At 38.1% G+C, this 17,495-nt stretch overlaps 1 protein-coding gene across 1 annotated transcript; it reads right to left on the bottom strand.

The window, feature by feature from the left end:
• Nucleotides 1-3,635: 3,635 nt before the first annotated feature.
• On the bottom strand, nt 3,636-16,484 carry agpat5 (1-acylglycerol-3-phosphate O-acyltransferase 5 (lysophosphatidic acid acyltransferase, epsilon)). The gene is made up of 8 exons (XM_053620510.1): nt 15,463-16,484; nt 10,378-10,447; nt 10,090-10,205; nt 9,908-9,997; nt 8,596-8,686; nt 7,905-8,066; nt 5,719-5,842; nt 3,636-5,586 (listed from the first exon to the last, which is right to left on the bottom strand). The coding sequence occupies exons 1-8, from the start codon at nt 15,679-15,681 to the stop codon at nt 5,361-5,363; spliced, it is 1,098 nt and encodes a 365-aa protein (XP_053476485.1). The 5' UTR covers nt 15,682-16,484; the 3' UTR covers nt 3,636-5,360.
• Nucleotides 16,485-17,495: the final 1,011 nt, after the last annotated feature.

The following is a 17,495-nucleotide window of genomic DNA, read 5'->3' as shown; positions in this document are numbered from 1 at the left end:
ATACTGTTAAAAGTGACTCCACGTATCCACAGTCAGATACACGCAGTCTGCCCTCTCTGACTCTTCCTTTTCCTTCACCAATTATTCAGCATATTTTGTATTTGGCATGACTTTAATGACCTGCCTGGTTGAGAGAGTATATGCAGGATGTAATTTTCCCATAACTCATTAAAGGCTGAGAATCACTTAAAATAAAACTGACATGGACGTCATCCAGCGTGCCTTTTTTAATCTCCTGGAAAGGACAACAATTTAATTGAGTTTGCTTTGCAGCAGATGTTTAATTAAAATCTAGTCAAATAGGTTGCATGCAGTTAAACATGTTATAGGCTAAATAAGTCTTTAAAATCAATATTCTGGGTTTTAATACTGTTATAAGCAGTGAAGGCAAATTTGTGTTTAGACCTACCCTGTTTGTTCACAGCTTCCTGCTGATAACTAAGAACTATGTTGTTTCGCTCTGTAATGCCTCAGCAAGGAAGATGTATTAATATTATACATCAGCTGCTGAGAGCAGACCAAGCCCTGAAACCGTACAACGCTCAAATAACAATGCTGAATGTGTATTTGTACGGTTTGAAATGACGATTGTATTTTTTAGCACGCATGTCAATGACAATTTGAATATTGATGTTGCATAGATGTTATGTTGCTGGTATAAGTTCATAATATTGCCACACTTGGGATCTTGTCCTGCAGATTTCCATCATTTAATATTGTATAAAATTGCCAAGCATAATTTTTTTTTGTTTGCATAAGTATATACCCCTGGGTCAGTATTTGGTACTTTTGGTACGTTAGCTGCAGTTTCAGCCGGGATACGTCTGGAATCAGTTTTACGAATCTGGATCTTGATATTTTTGCACATTCTTCTTGGCAAAATTGCACAAGCTGTGTTGAAACTGTCTATTTTCGATGGAGACCATTGTAAACATTATAATTCAAGACTACAGATTCTCAGTTGGATTGAGGTTTGGGCTTGGACCACACATCTTAAAACATTAAGGTTCTTGGATTTGAACCACTCCGGTATAGCTTCGGCAGTATGGATGTCGTTGTCCTGTTAGAAGATTATTATACATTATAAATTTAATTATATTATCAACTATATTATTATAAATATATAATTATAGATTATAAAAAGCCAAAGCTTCTTATTGCTTACAAAAGATCTGTATATGCACAGTCATTGGTCTCTGTAGAAAAGGACAGGCGAAGCAGTCATGTGACACAGAAAACTAGCTTATTGCATTAGAAATTCCATTTATTGCATGGTTTTATTGTTTCAAAAGCAATGACAAAATGTCATACATTTCATATGGCCTTCAGCTGACTCTACAATTTGTGTCTTGAAGAAATTCTGTTACATTAATATGGCTATTGCAGTAATACTGTCAGCAGCACCAAATTCTCTGATGTTCTCTTCTGTGTACGAGTTCATGAGTCCGATAATAACATTGAAAGAGATGAAAAGGGGCGGTTATCAGTAATGTACAGGCCTCTAATGTTAACATAAACAGGTAATGTTTGATTTCTTATACACAAGATAATGAGTACAACAATGTTATACTGGTGGAAAAAAAATAATAAACAGGATTAGAATGAGAAAACAACAGTTAAGAGACTGTGTACTTTTTAAGCCCTAGCAGCAGCAGTAAAGACTGATCAGTGAAGGTTTTGTTGCCCATTGTACCCATTTGGTTAAATATTTTTACAATGAGCTCACAGTGAGAATACAAAGTTAGTTTCTGATACCCAACATGCCACGAGAAGGAACTTCCTCAAAACTCAAAAATGTCCATCTGTCCTTTCCTGACTGTTACTGGAAATATTCTATGGGAGTTACTGGATCATAGCAGGAGATGATATGACCTTCTGCTTGTTAATGACCAACAACGTCATCAGGTTCCTCTGCAGGAATATGAGGACATCTCACAATATCCACATTCACTGAGTCATTCACTGGTTAACATTCACACTTTTCCTGTTGTTGTCCTGATTCGTTTTCCTGTTATTGTTTTTCCATTTGTTTATTGTTGTTATTTATGTAATAAGGAATGGCCTTCCAGTTCGTTTTTCCATCAGAATACATTCAGCATTCAATCAGCACTTTGATCATCACCAACACTTCAACAATTCTATGTTCTCTGAGTTTGTGAGCGAATATTATGGTCATTTCCAGAAATGTTGGCTTGTAGTTCCCAAAAATCACAAACATACTAGTTATGAGGAGGTTCAGTCTCAATCAAGCAGACATTCCTCCAAAAATATCATAACCGAGTTTGCTATTCAGCAGAATTATCAGATGGATGCACATTAAATGCTTTTTTCTTACTTCAATTGAAAATCTGAAAACTATTGTTGAACTATTTATGTAATGGCCAGATGATCTTTAGAACCAGTGGCCTATTGATTATAACATTAATTTAAATACTGCTGATAGGAAATTGCCATTTGCTGCAGTGATATTATCCTGTAAATCAAAATAAAACCCCATCTAAGCAGACACTGCCAATCATAAACAGACAACATAAACAAATTTGAATGAAACAAAGCACTCTTGCAGAGTGGGTAGAAAAAAGGCAAAAGCGTGTACAATTCAGTACAGCAGTGCAATTCTTCACTCGGAACAACACAAAACATTAAGGAGCTTCACAACCCAAACATTTCATCAGGTCAATGATAGTTTGTTTGTTTTTTCTCACCATAGCCCTTTTAAGACATTTTACAAGCCATTACAATACGGATGCCAAGTTTGAAGTTTTTATTAGACTTTTGGGCAAAGCGATCAACTTTCAGAATGGATTATTTATTTATTTATTTTCATAAAATGAAGGAAGCATTCATACTGCAGACCACTTGTAATATTACACAATCTGTGGATAGACATTTAGAGGTAGAGTTTTCTTTTTTTTGTTTGTTTGTTTGCGATATAGAGGAATAAATGGCTACATTGTGGACTAAGAACTGATCAAATAACAGAACAATTACATGTATAACGAGAGTTTTGAAAGTAGAAAAGTTTTGTTTGAAGCATACATGGTGCAACTCTATTCTCGTATTTTCGTGTCTGAACACAACTTTCAGGTAGAATATTGTTCAAACCAACTTATCCATGGATGAAAATATCATCTGATTAAAATAATAGGCTTCAAAACATTTATGCTAGAAACATAATGCATAATCATCAGCTAAACAGAAACTATACTATGTGTACAATTTCTGGCTACTACTAATTTCCTCTTGGCTACATTACGGGGGAAACAATTATTTGCACAATTATTAGGAAATGGGTTCAATTTTTAGCTTTTCAGAATATGCAGTTTTTGTAAAGTCACCCTTTGTACTTAACTACCCTTTGTACATAACTTTTATGAGCCTCCCATCCAAAAAAAAAAAAAAGCATAAATTTCATGCTTGAGAAGAACTGACATGTCCTCAATTAAGTTTAAATCAGGTGAGGCAGTCTGCCAGGTCAGTAATCAGTTATGACTGAAACATTTTCTTTCTAAGCAGCAGAGTGCTTTTAGATACATGTGATAGAACATTGTCCTGAATAAACACCATGGTTTTCTTGCCGACTTCTTTTTGTTCCACTGTTTGAAGAAAGCTTCTTGTTTTTGTTTTTTTATAAAAAAAAAAACTGGCAGCAGTTTACTTGAAGACATACTCCAACTGACCATTTTAATAGGACCACCTGTACTCCTGCTTATTCATGCAATCAGCCAGTCATGTGGCACTGGCACAATGCATCGATCATGTAGGTCCAAGAGCTTCCGTTAATGTTCACATCTAACATCAGAACGGGGGAAAATGTGATATTGGTGACTTTGACCTTGGCATGGTTGTTGGTGTCAGACAGGCTGGTTTCAAGGACTATAGTCTCTAGGGTTTACAGAGAATAGTGCGGAAAACAAAAAACATCCGGTGAGCGGCAGTTCTATGGGTGGAAATGCCTTGTTGATGAGGGAGCTCAGAGGAGAATGACCAGACTGGTTCAAGCTGACAGGAAGGCTATGGTAACTCAAATAATGACTCTTTAAAACCATAGTGAACAGAAAAGCATCTCAGCACACACAACACACCAAACCTTCAAGTTACAACGGCAGAAGACCACATTGGGCTCCACTTTTTTCAGCCAAGAACAGGAATAGGAGACTACTGTGTGCACAGAAATTGGACAGGTGAAGATTAGAAAAAAAAAACATTGTCTGGTCAGTCACTAAGATTTTAATTCGGATATGAATAACTGAGGCTCTTCATCTGTATCTGCATGATTTTATGCATTGCTCTGCTGCCACATGATTGGCTGATTGGATACTTGCATGAATAAGCAGATGTATGGATGTTTCCTTAAGCCGTCAGTGAGTGTATTCTCATTATTTTCCAGTAGAATGCGCTTGTTAAATGTCAATACATGCCTAAACAGAGACATATCAGAGTTGTATTTTCATGGACTTTTAAAATGAGACTACAATGAACAGATTAAGTTTTCAGTGTAAAACGCTGAGATGTAAATTGTCTTTTGGGGTTTTTCACCTGATATTGCATCATACTGGAACCCACTGTGGTATAAATACATTAATACAGTTTTGTGAACAAATAAATAATGGAAAAGGTAACCGAGGTAACAGGGTTAATTTTGCATGTTAAAAGGCAGAGTACAGTGAAATGCTTCTCTGTTGCATTTTACTGCGGATATATAATATTTTATTAGATAGGTATTTAGTGACAGTATATTGCTCCTGCATCCTGAAGTTTGGCAATATTGTATGAGACAATCCGTTTTGCAAAGACAAAACAAACAAACAAACCAAAGTACTAAGCAAAAGAAAGAAATAAAGCACACTTGATGTGTAAACAAAGCAAAATGTCATGCAAAAACGACAAATTACACAATCTTAACTAAGCCCAATCATGAACGAATACAATTTTAACAAAAGCGTTATTTAAAAAAAAAAAACACAAAACAAAAAAAAACCCTCTGAACCAAAAACTCCATTAATATGAATACTCGTTTGGAAAGCTGAACACAATAAAATATCTTGGCCGACCTTTGTATAAGCATGTCAACCCCATTTAAAATGCTGTTCTTTTATTTCCAGCTCAGAATATTAAGATAACCAACGTAATGGATATGATACTGAGAATGTAAAACCAAACAAAGCCTTCAAAACAAAAGAAGCAGTGAATAAAGAGAGATGTGGTCATCCTCCAGCAAACACCTCTTGGCCCTAACACCAGGGGGGAAAAACACTCCAAGATGTGACAGCATGGCTGGCTGAAAACACAAGCATCCAACCAGCACCGGTCTCGTCATGCTGATGCGAGCTGGCAGGAGGTCAGTGGTTTCTATTACCTCATGGTCGTATATGAACCCACAGCCATCCCAAAACAGTCCCATAGATCCATGTTTTCACATAGAGTTTTCTACCTGACTCGGTTAAGAGCACTGGCAAAGTGAGGCCACCCAACACCAGCAGTGAAGGGAGCGTCTTTCTGAGGCTTAGCAGTGACCTTTGACCTTGTCCTGGAAACTTGCATTTTTTGTTGGGCTCCTCAGAGTCATAGAAAGAAGTCAGCAACCTAAAATAAGGTAAAACTTCTTTCTTAAGGTGTCTTTTGCAAACCACAGTCACTAAAATTAAGTGTAAACAGAGATATTCTGCTGAAATATGTGGCGAGATTGAGCAGAGGCATCTGCTCAGGAATACTTACTTATCCTTAATCTCAAATCGTTCATGAAGCCACCTGCGGAAAAAGTCCGGCTCTGGAGGAATCTCCCTCATGTCCAGGCGCTCAAAGTAGATATGCACTCTGGGGCATTCTTTACAAAGGAACTCTGTTAACAAACAAACAAACAAACAAGACAAACATTCAGCATATCTGTTATAAATACAGCAAACAAGTAATTACCTCTTTAAGGTTGTGTGATTATAGATTTTTCCCCTCATCTCTGATTTACCATTAAAAAAAAAAAAAAATCTTGATTTAATACATACACAAAAACTAAACAAAACCTAAAGCCATAGAGTGGCGCTGTTGAGTGTCATTTGGTTTAAATGTAATCTACTCAAACGTCACTGTAGCTGTAAGATTCTGTAAACAACTAATTATGCAAACAATGCAAACTTGCAGAAGCTTTTGGGTTTTTTATTTTATAAAATTCAGTTGCGTTTACAATTTACACACTTTCAAACAAGACCACCTCACCACCTCTGGCTGCTTCTATCATAATTTGTGGTGGGATTAAGTTGTGACGGTGACAATAATGAAAACGGCTGATTCTAAAGATTACAAAGATTACAAAGATTACAAAGATTACATGTGATGACTTGTCCGTTCCAGATTTTGCATCTCACTTTATTCAAATTGGGCTGACCATTTTTTAAAAGAAAAACAAAACAAAAAAAAAAAAACAAACAATGCTAGATTGTAGATTGAGATGTTTTCTTTGGCACAAGGTCTGCCATTTTCAGCATTGGGCACTACTGCCACTATGTATCTAAAAGCAGCACAGCTAAATTTAATGTGGCTTGATTAACTGTGGTTTGTTGGCTAGCTTAAACGCTGTCCATTACAGTCACAGCTGGTGGGTTCTTCACAAGGTTGTCATATGTTTGAAAAGGTATTTAACAAAAGTATTTCATATTAAATTTAAACCAAGAGTAAAATCTCTGCATTTTTACTTAAAGTGCAAATTCAAGAGATAAATTGCAAAACAGCATAATTATTAATATAATATAATCAGAGTAAATGTTACTGGGACAACTGTGTAGGAAATATTCAACTTTTACATCGCACAAGTCAGTACCACTTTAAGAGAAATCTTGAAACCCAAAATCTACGTAGATACTTCGCATTCACTCAGTCGATATTGGACATACAGTTTATGGTCAAAAAACCCAACCATAACACCCATATGTGGTTCTTCCGCAAAATGTTGGCACAAAGTTGGACGCACACAACTGTGTAGGATATCTTTGTACGCTGTAGCATTACAATTTCCCTTCACTGGAGCTAATTGGGCCAAACCTGTTCCAGCATGACAATGCCCTGTGCACAAAGCGAGCTCCACATGGAACACATGGTTTACCAAGGAGGGAAAAGAAGAACTTGACTGGCCTACACAGAGCCCTGACCTCAACACCTTTGGGATGAACTGGAACTCCTACTTACCCCCCTCCCCATTATAATTAATTGGATATCATTTTTATCCTTGCCGCACACTGGTGTCCTAAAAACAGTCAAAAACAATTCACAAGTAGTCAAACAACAATAACGAGCATCTAATCGAGATTTCTGATGGATATAATATACTCAATCCAAGCAGAACATTCTCTAAATCTTCGGACAAATACTCAAAGGCAAAGGCCAAGCAATACAACGTAAACGTGCACACCTGCTGAAGACCAATCAGGAAATCTAAATTTAAAACAAAAATATACTGAAATAATATCTGACTCACCCTTACGCAATGACTGAAGCACTTGATTAACATGTAAAGAATGTAAGTTGTATCAATAACATTACTTTGCCGTTGCTGTTTATTCCTGTCCAAAAACAGGATGTTTTTTTGCATAACAAGTGTTGGCTTTAATGTTTTTGGGAACACCAAGGCGAGGGATGATAGCACGCCATAACTTCCTGTTTATAGGAAGTAGCAGGAAATTCATATTTATGTATTCTAGGAACCTGATTGTACTTGGAATTAACACGCAATTGCAAGCACTCTGCCCTTTTTCAGATCAGTTTGACGACTTAAAGACTAACAATATTTATATTAGATGACCTGGCCCCTTAATCCAACTGAATTACGTACATCATCCGTGCAATACTAAATGTAACAGATTAAAAGTCCTTTTCCTGGCTGTACTAGAAGTGTGTGAAGTGTGTCACTGTACCTGGCATTGAAGGGGCAGACAGTCTTTTCCCATCTGCAGTCAGAGTGCCTTCGTAAGCCACTGTGACATCGTAAACTGCGTCCAGGTGCTCCTTCATGGACTCTATTGCTACATGTGATGCTTTCATTCTTGGTGTCAGAATGTGTTTCAGTACAGAAAGTCCTATGAGAGTCATTTAAAAAAAAAAAAAACAATCAGAAACAGTGTTCGCTGTAGAACCAGTGATGTGATACCAAATCAGGTAGAACCAGTAAGAAACCTGTCATACACCTGTTATTGGATCAGATTCAATCATACACATATTCGAATAAGAGACACTATTTTCAGTTACTACATGTCAAAAGTTGGCGGTTACTGAAGAATGGCACTAACAAATCCTTCCTATATTAACATCGCTTAATAAGAATGGACGTAATGGCAGAGAATGTCACTGTGACTGATGAAAGCACAGGTGGAAAATGGAAAATTGACTTTATTGTTAATTAAGTCAAGAACGTTTCTAACATAACGTTTCTAACATGCCCTTATATCAGACACATCATAATGCACTCAGTCCTACATTACTACGTAATCCTACTGTGGCTCAGTCTAATCAGAAAAACATGCAAACATCTAATATCAAATCTAATCAAGATGGCTCAAGGCAAACTGTTGTCGAAACAATACCAGTGTGGCACAGAGACACAAGTACCTTCTTTTGCAGCAAAAGCCTGACTGGCCTTAATTACTTCCTTAAATTCAGGGTTGTAGCGTGTTCCCTCAGGGAATATGACGAGATACATCTGTGGAGAAAACAGTGGACCAGAGCACAAATGTTACGGATGTTTATATGTCTGAAGCAATTTTTATAGAAGCATAAATCAAAGCCTCTAAGGAATTAAAGTCATCACTCGGAAATGCCCAATATTACAGAGATAGAGGACTCCAACTTTAAAGGCTTTGCTCTACCCAATCAACTGTCACGGGATCACAAATAGTGTCATGGGAAAAAGTTATTTGGCAATAAACCTATTTTTTTCCCAGTCACTCACAGAAACTTCAGAGAAATCACATGACACGTCCAGGATATTTCACCCAATAAAGAAAATTTAAGTGTCTCAACTGTCAGTTTGGAGATCTCTATAATGGGTTTATTCAAAATAAGCAAACCATGTACACAAAAATTACTGTTTAGCAGGACTGTAAAACCACACTTTCGATATGATATGATAAGGTGGTGTCTGGATGCGATACATTTTCGCTACAGCAATAATATGTATTGCCTGAATATGTGCCTATGGTTTCCAGTTTCAACTGATTAAAAGATTCCATGTTATAAAAGTATTGAAACTCCAACCACACTCTTAGCAGCATGTAACAAAACAAAAAGGTGCGCATCTGAATGTAACAAAATTAAACATTAGCTTTCTGGTCAGGTTTTCATGGGTGTGCAGGATTACCAGTTCTCAGAAAGATTGCAACCCCAGCTACATCTGAAACACCACACAAAAGACCTGAAGCTAGCTTAGGAGAGGCATGTTTAATTCACTTTAAATGTTTAGTATGTCTACTCGGTGGTATTTTATGCTGAACAGCCTATTTCATTATGCAGTCTGTTGAATGTTTTGTTCAAGACGCAGTATTGTATGATCTGTTTATACACTGAATAGTTACACATTCAAATCAGAAAATATATTCTACTTCCTGTTATCACTTGCATTATAGCAACTACAACAGTCGTTACCTTACCAGCCTCTCTTTTCTCCCCTTTCTCTCTTAAAGCTAATAAGACAAAAAAAAAAACTTGTCCTGTCATGAAGAGTTTTTTCATTTTAACTGAACCGGATCGGGTTTGAATCGGATCGTACAGTTCAGTGGCGAGTGAACTGAATTGTTTTCGTCTGTTTCTTGTTTAACTGTATCTAGGTTGTGTATCGCATCCTCTGAAAGAGGGAGACTCAAAACCCTGCCTGTTAAGTGTCCTGGTTTTAATTAGGAAATGCTGTACAGTATTGCATACTCACTCGTGCTCCTACATCCACCTGAGAACGGAGTTTCCTTTTCATGGCCTTTTCATCGAACTTGGCGCTCCGCTTGACGTATACGCCTCCGTGCTTTAAAAGATAAAGAAGACATCCTTTATCCCAATAACGCTTACCAAACTGCATTTAAGGGAGATGAAATATCACAATTACGCATACGGTACCTGAGAGAAATACCAGCCGTACAACGGAAGCCACTTCAGACCATCTTTTAACACGTATCTTACATGGCCGAGTGCATTTTGGCGAATTGCTAGCATGTCAGCAATGATCCAATCCGCTGTGGCACGGAAAAAAATATATATATATATATATATATTACAGCGACGCTCACTTGATCAATCCTACAATTTCATAGACAGAATTTATACTGCTAATATAAACTGTAGGTTAATGTTTAATGTAGTCTAGCTGACCATAAATAAGCAACATGGCTCTGCACCAAGACTTACCTGTGGACTGATGGTTGGAGAGATAAACGACATTCTCCTTCTTCTTTGGTATGTCTCCATAAATAATAATCTGAGTGAGTGATAAATAATACGTGAGAATGCAGGAAGAAAAACAATACATCTGCCAAAACGAAACAAAAATGCACATGCAGACTTCAACATCAGCATTAGGAGCTTTTCGCTTCCGTTATTCTCACGAGTATAAGTGGTATCACCATCTGCTTATTAAAAGTCATAATGAAGTTTCGCAGTACGCTCTTTCATATCCATGTGTCCTGCGGTGTAAACACACCAGGTGTGACATTCCATATGTGCTCATTATATGTACAGTTTATTGGAGCACAGTGACTTCCAGAAGCTTGTGTAAAGTGTTATTACTACACTTTCAAATATGAATACCTCTGTTTGTGTTATTGAACTAGGTAATGGCTACACCATATGTGTTCTCCGGATTCCTGTCATGGAGGCAATCCTAAAATTCTGCATTAAACCAACTGAGAAGCCGTGCTGTTCTCAGTTCTGAAGAATTTAACTTTAGTGACGTTAAATCCACTACATTCATGTGAAATGCTTGAAAAAGTGAGGAGTAGTTTTCTTCTTAATAACCCTGCTTTCTTTAGGCGGGTTTTAGCGTTCACATAACGTCTCATATTAATGCCGTGCAAAGTTGGCAGCACAGCTAAAATCACATCATGTGAATTCCCTTGATAAAAATAAACACAATAAAAGCATCAGTAGATTCATTTAGGCTGTAAACATCCTCCATAAACATCCTCCCGGAGTTCATCTTAAAACTCGATCGCTAAAAGACAAGCAGAAATAATGTTACCTTGTTAATGTTTCCCTAACTTCAATTTTGAATAAAACCAGGAAGTGATTTTACTGCTGTACGTCGCACAGTGTCTCAAATCTACATTCGGATGAGTGGAAAGGTCAAGATGACATGCTTTGCTTTCACATGTATAAATTTTCTAATTTAATATGAAAAAGACCAAAAAATATGGTCCTAAAAGTGATATTACATGTAAATAGCTGAGGATTTCCAGCCGAGACGTATTGGAGTATGTGGCTGGGTGTCAAATCTAATCAATAATTTCCTCTTATACGTCTATTAAATTTCCTTCATACTGGTTTCAACTGTTTACCCTAGTTCATTATAAATGTGTATACAAAGGTTTTACACTTCAATTAAACTATTAGAGTATAACTAAAGATTCTTAGGTTTCAAAGCTTGTGTTTCTGGTTGTTACAGTGCCCTCCACTAATATTAGCACCCTTGGTAAATATGAGCAAAGAAGGCTGTGAAAATTTGTCTTTATTGTTTAACCTTTTGATCTTTTGTTAAAAAAAAAAAAAACACAAAAATACACTGCTCTCATGGATAAACAATTGCAAACAAAACAGGTTTTCTCCAAGGATCACAGCTGGAGAATTGCAGACGTTAGTTGCGTCTTGGGGTCAGAAAGTGTCCAAAACCACAATCCGAAGTCACCTACATCACCACAACTTGTTTGGAAGGGTTTCAAGAAAAAAGCCGCTACTCTCATCCAAAAACAAACTCGAGTGTCTTCAGTTTGCCAGACACTACTGGAACTTCAAGAGGTAACCATATGGAAAAGTTCCTCATGCCCACGGTTCAATATGGTGGTGGCTCTTTAATGAGTCATGGACTCTATCAAATATCAACAGATATTAAATGAAAACCTGACTGCCTCTGCCAGAAAGCTTAAAATGGGTCGTGGTTGGATCTTCCAGCAGGACAATGATCCAAAACATACATCAAAATCAACACAAAAATGGTTTACTGTCCACAAAATCAAGGTCCTGCCATGGCCATCCCAGTCCCCTGACTTGAAACCTATGGAAACCTGTGGGGTGAACTGAACAGGAGAGTCCACCAACGTGGACCTTGAAATGTGAAGGATCTGGAGAGATTCTGTATGGAGAAACGGTCTCAGATCCCTTGCCATGTATTCTCCAACCTCATCAGTGCTTTATAGGAGAAGACTCTGAGCTGGTAGGGTAGGGAGGTAGCACAAAATATTGACTAAAAGGGTGCCAATAATTGCTGCACACCTATATTTAACACAGTTTTTTTTTTTTTTTAAACTAAACCTGTGTTTTGTTTGCAGATGTTTGCTATGCATGAGAGCAGAGTATTTTTGTGATTATTTTTTTTAACAACAGATCAAAAGGTGAAACAAAAGAATTTTTCACAGCCTTCTTTCTTTTACCATGGGTGCCAATATTATTGGAGGGCACTATATGTACCATCCACTGAACATGTCCTGTTCCAGATTCAACACATGAAATGAGAAGCCCTTCTTGAGGTTGAAGTGGGTTAATTAGAGGTCAGAGGGACAGAGAGCACATTATTGCAGAACCAGGACCGAAACTGAGAAAACAGATTTGCACTTCTTTGTTTTATGTGAGCTTAATATTATATTTCGCTAATCATGGTTTATGAAAACGCAAATTTTTGAGAGTGTTCTGGATGCGGTTCTCGGTATAGTTATAGTGTTTGTACTTTGTAGATGAAATGACCTACTTACTTAACCAATATATTAGCTCGTAATTCATATTTGACATTCGGGGTAGTCTCATACGTCGTCGTCAATCCTCCTTCTCAGCTAGACGCTCGAGCTGTCGAACCAAATCTCACTAGCCAATAAGAGTAATTCGCTGTTAAGCCCCACCCACACCTGTGATTTATTCCAAAACGGCAAACATAAACTTGCGAAACGAAAACTCTGGCAGCACATTCGTATACCATGATTAGCGAAAATAAAGCTTAGAAAACCTTTAACAAAGAATGCTGTTTATTTGAAGACCACTAAATAGCATTTAAACCCACTTTTTCCCTACTTTCAGTGGATGGATAAAAGCTAAACCAGGGGAAAGACCTTTGCACATCCTGATCTGATTTGCTTCAACGCACAGACCATAAATAACAGCACAACTGATAACTAGATAAAAAGAATAACCATATCTCCGTCTTCCAGTTACAGATGGTATCTAAAAACATTTCATGTTATCAGACATGGCAGGTCACACCTTTTTATGTTTAGGTGTGTTGCAAGACAACTGAACTTGTTCTACAAGACATTCAGCTTGACTTATATTACAACCAGATGGGCAGGTGTATTTCTCAATAGATGGATGGAGCACAGATTTTGTTCTGATTGTTTTCGAGTTCTTGTACCACAGCACTGTTGAATTCTCATATCTGATTAGTCAGAAAGGGGTTAATTCATTTTCTATAACAGTACGGCTTGTATCGTTTCTATAGTAAAAGCTCGTTCACAGGAACTTGTATGGCAGACGCTCCATATAATCTGAGCCTAATAATAAAGAGATCGCAGAACGCATGCTGCTATTCAACAAGACGCTTTAACAAGAGTTATTTATATGGTGAAGCATGCTGTAAGAGTAAGATGTTTATTTAACATTTATGGAAAGCGTCTCAGGTGTCAGTGCTTCATAATAGTCATAATAGTTTTCTGCCAGAGGACTTGGCACTTTCTGGTTTATTTCTTATTAACCGACAGAAAGAGTGGAAAAAAAAGAGAACGGCTGTTGACCACTGTTGTAACATAAAGGATAACAGGAATTAACTCGTCTAGAGGACGTTGCACAATATTAAAGACTAATTATAAACGGTTAAATGTATGTGGTGTCGTTCTTTTAGTAAATTAAAAATTATCACTTTGGTAGGAAAGGAATAAAACGCATTGGGATGTAACATGTCACGTTATGTTACACCTTATTCTTTAGAAAATGCATGATGTGGACTTCCTAATGTGTCGTTTGTGCCAAAAGGACTGGTTTTTATTCGGGTTTTCAGTGAAGTTGTAAGAATACGACACAAGGAAATATCATCAGTATGATGTCTATGTAATCTTAGACTGTGAAGTATTTGTACTCGCATGAAGATACTGTATGTTATTGATGGAGACGTCAAATATGCTCTGTAAAAGGGCGTCCGATAAATGCTTTAAATGTAAATGGAAGTTGTTGTTTTTTTTGGACGGTGATAAATATGGAGTTGGTGAGAAAAATAAAGGGGAGCATGTCTGAACACGCTGTATCTTGGCATAGCTAAGACGTGAGCACAACAGGGCAGTGCAGTAATCAGGAAATTACCATATTATGACTTTCAGTTTACTGGTCTGCATTAAATAAGGAATAAAACACATTGTTATAGGACAATAATCCACGCCGGGGTGTTGTGATGTGGCACGACACAATGCGATCTTTTCTTGACAATGGCAATTTTTAATTTATTAATGAATTGTGCATTTTTTTGCCGTTTATAGTTGCATCTAATGCTGTGAAGGTCTGTAAGGAAAGTAATTTTTTTATATATATTAAAGCATCTATAAACAGTCACATTCACCAGCCTTGTTTTTCCCCCTCTCTTAAAATGACAGGGGGGGGGGGGGAACCCCTGCAGGCTGTCATGTTTCAGCAAAATGATGGAATACTTTCCGACTGTTCCAAAGTGCTGACACTGGAGACTCCTTCTATAAGTGTCATATAGACTAAACGTCTCCTCGTGGAAAATGAAACCATATCAACGATTATGTGTTAATAACGTAATAAAAAAAAAACCTGTTTAGTATTCGCCTTAGATTATGCAGATTGTTTGCCTGTGAATGAGCTGTTACTACCGAGCATTAATATAATCCAATCCTGTCCCTCTGGTCAGAGCTGCTGTTATAGTAAACGAAGCTGACCAATCAGATTCGAGAATTCAACAGCGCGTTGATTCCGTGGTTATCAGGTATCTTGGATAACGCCAACGCCTTGATCCATCACTTACCCGGAACTGTTGAGATTTTACACACAACACAAAAACTATATTTAGCGTGTGGTTATTTTCATTAGTATTGTGAGAACGATTAACAATATATTGTGCAACCCTTGTAAACCAAAAGACTGACCAGATATAACCTTTGTCTTTGTGTCTGCAAAGTTTATTTTTTTTAAAAAAAATTTAAAAAAGGCTGCAGGTGCTGCAGGTGAGGTCAGTAATGTGGGAAGGATGTACTGATGTTTTTGGAAGGATAGAGTAAGTAAACTCACCTCAACCCCGGTGTAATTTTCGAAGAAGAACAGTACCATGCTCTGGTACACGGTGTAGATGTGATCGTCCACGGTGTGGTACAGTCTGGCCGGTAGGACAGTGGACAGGAGTCGCCATGCGCCCCAGGAGAGCAGGTAAACCGGCGCAGTGCCGAGCATAACCGCGGCCGGTATGCAGTAGCGCAGAGAGTACGTGTGCACGATCAATGACAGCAGCATGTTTAATAAATCACAAACAAACAAAATCCGACACGTAATGAACTTAACACGTCGTTTCACAAGGCGCTGAACGGGTTTACACAGTGTGCGGAAGCGAGATCTTGCAGCTGCTACACCACATCGGCTACAACGAAGCTATTATGAACTGTGCAAAGTTTCAGCTTAACCCTGTCATTGTGCAAAATATTATTTTTAAAAATATATATCTACTGCTAAAATATAATAAACCTCGAAAGCCCTGACGGACACATGACAAAAGTGTACTTGCCAAGACGCTCAGTGCAGAGGCATGCTGCTGTCAAAACCTTGTCGCGCGACTATACACCAGGCTTTACGGTAACCACAAGGCGTTTGATTTAAAGGAAAGTTTCTTATGAATTACAACACACTTTCTTATTAATTACAGCACACGAACTTTCTTTTTGTCCCGTCAGGAACAGAACGCTTGTTTTCAAGTTTGTTCAACGATAACACTCGGTTTTAACGTACCGTACAGATGACTGACCATCTCAGCAGTTCTGCGATTTTCTCCTAACCGCTTGGTGGTTACCGTGAAATCCCGTACAGACGCGCACTCCAGTTTCTTCTACCGCGGTCTGTCAAAGGTGAGGCTAACGTTCATGCTACGGAGTTCAGCTCCAAACTCAAATGACAAAGCGTCTAAATCACACGAATGTATGAACTTTAGAGGTCTATATACTCAAGCGCAAGAGACGAAGACTAGTTTGTTTGTTTTTTTAAATCTTACAAATCTACGCGTCTTTACCAAAGTCACGCTACACTCTCCAGCACGGACCCCATATTGCACCCGATGACGTCACGGACGCACTAGTATCGCGCTCGCTCATTGGTGGAGGCTCCGGATCTTAGTGTCGCAGTTGCTACGGTAAGGGCTGAGTTCCAAATATCTCACTATTGTGCAACTAGGGTGCACAAGCCGTGGTTTAATACTCTAGAATAAAGCTATGCAACCTTCCGCCCACTCCTGATCTAAATCCGTACTTATCCCCAGGCTTACTAAATATAGTAAGAAAGTAAATATGGAACGTGTTTTGAGCACTTCATACATAGTGCACTTGGATACGGAGCAGGAAGGCGTTTGGGATTCAACCGAAGACACACCCCTCTTTTCGAATCTACATCAAACACGTGAAAGGAAACCACCGGCAGTTTCGGGCTGCGTGTAAAACCACACGTTAGTGGACTAATGCTGGTTAGTAAAATAAATCGTGCGTCAACGCAGTGGGCGGAAAAGTGAAGGTCATCGGATTATTTATTTATTCATTTATTCACATCGTATGTCTCTTATTCACCTGTAACCTGCATACAGTATTACATTATACATTGTATTTAATTGTACGCTTGTGTGTGTGCGAGAGAGAGACAAAGAGATTGAGCAGCGATGCACAGAAACAGCATGCAGGGGAAGTGAGAAGCCTGCGGTTGGGACCTTATTCAGGACACAATGCATGCAGCACACACGTGAGCACGAGCAGCGCGTGCAGGTCCGTCAAGCTCTCCCCAATTCGGGTCTCGGACAACCCTCATTATTCTGCACACTTTTAACTAATCAGCTAATTAACAGCCCTTTCTGCACCAAAAAACACTCTAATGTGCAGGGCACAGCGTTACCACCTTTTTTCAGGCGGAAGTAAATAAAGCACGCTCACAAAGGCGCCAGATGATGCCAATTAGCATATCGATTAAATTGGAACGATCACTTGCATACCAAAAGCTGTTCCATGAAGAAGGAAGAACATTATATTATAGCCTAAGAAGAGAAACAAACAATGCTGATCGGTGATTGCTTAGTA

The sequence above is a fragment of the Ictalurus furcatus genome, chromosome 3 (assembly GCF_023375685.1).
Source record: "Ictalurus furcatus strain D&B chromosome 3, Billie_1.0, whole genome shotgun sequence".
NCBI classification, from domain to species: Eukaryota; Metazoa; Chordata; class Actinopteri; order Siluriformes; family Ictaluridae; genus Ictalurus; species Ictalurus furcatus.
Note: the sequence above shows the minus strand (reverse complement) of the source record. Positions and strands in the feature narration are given on the sequence as shown.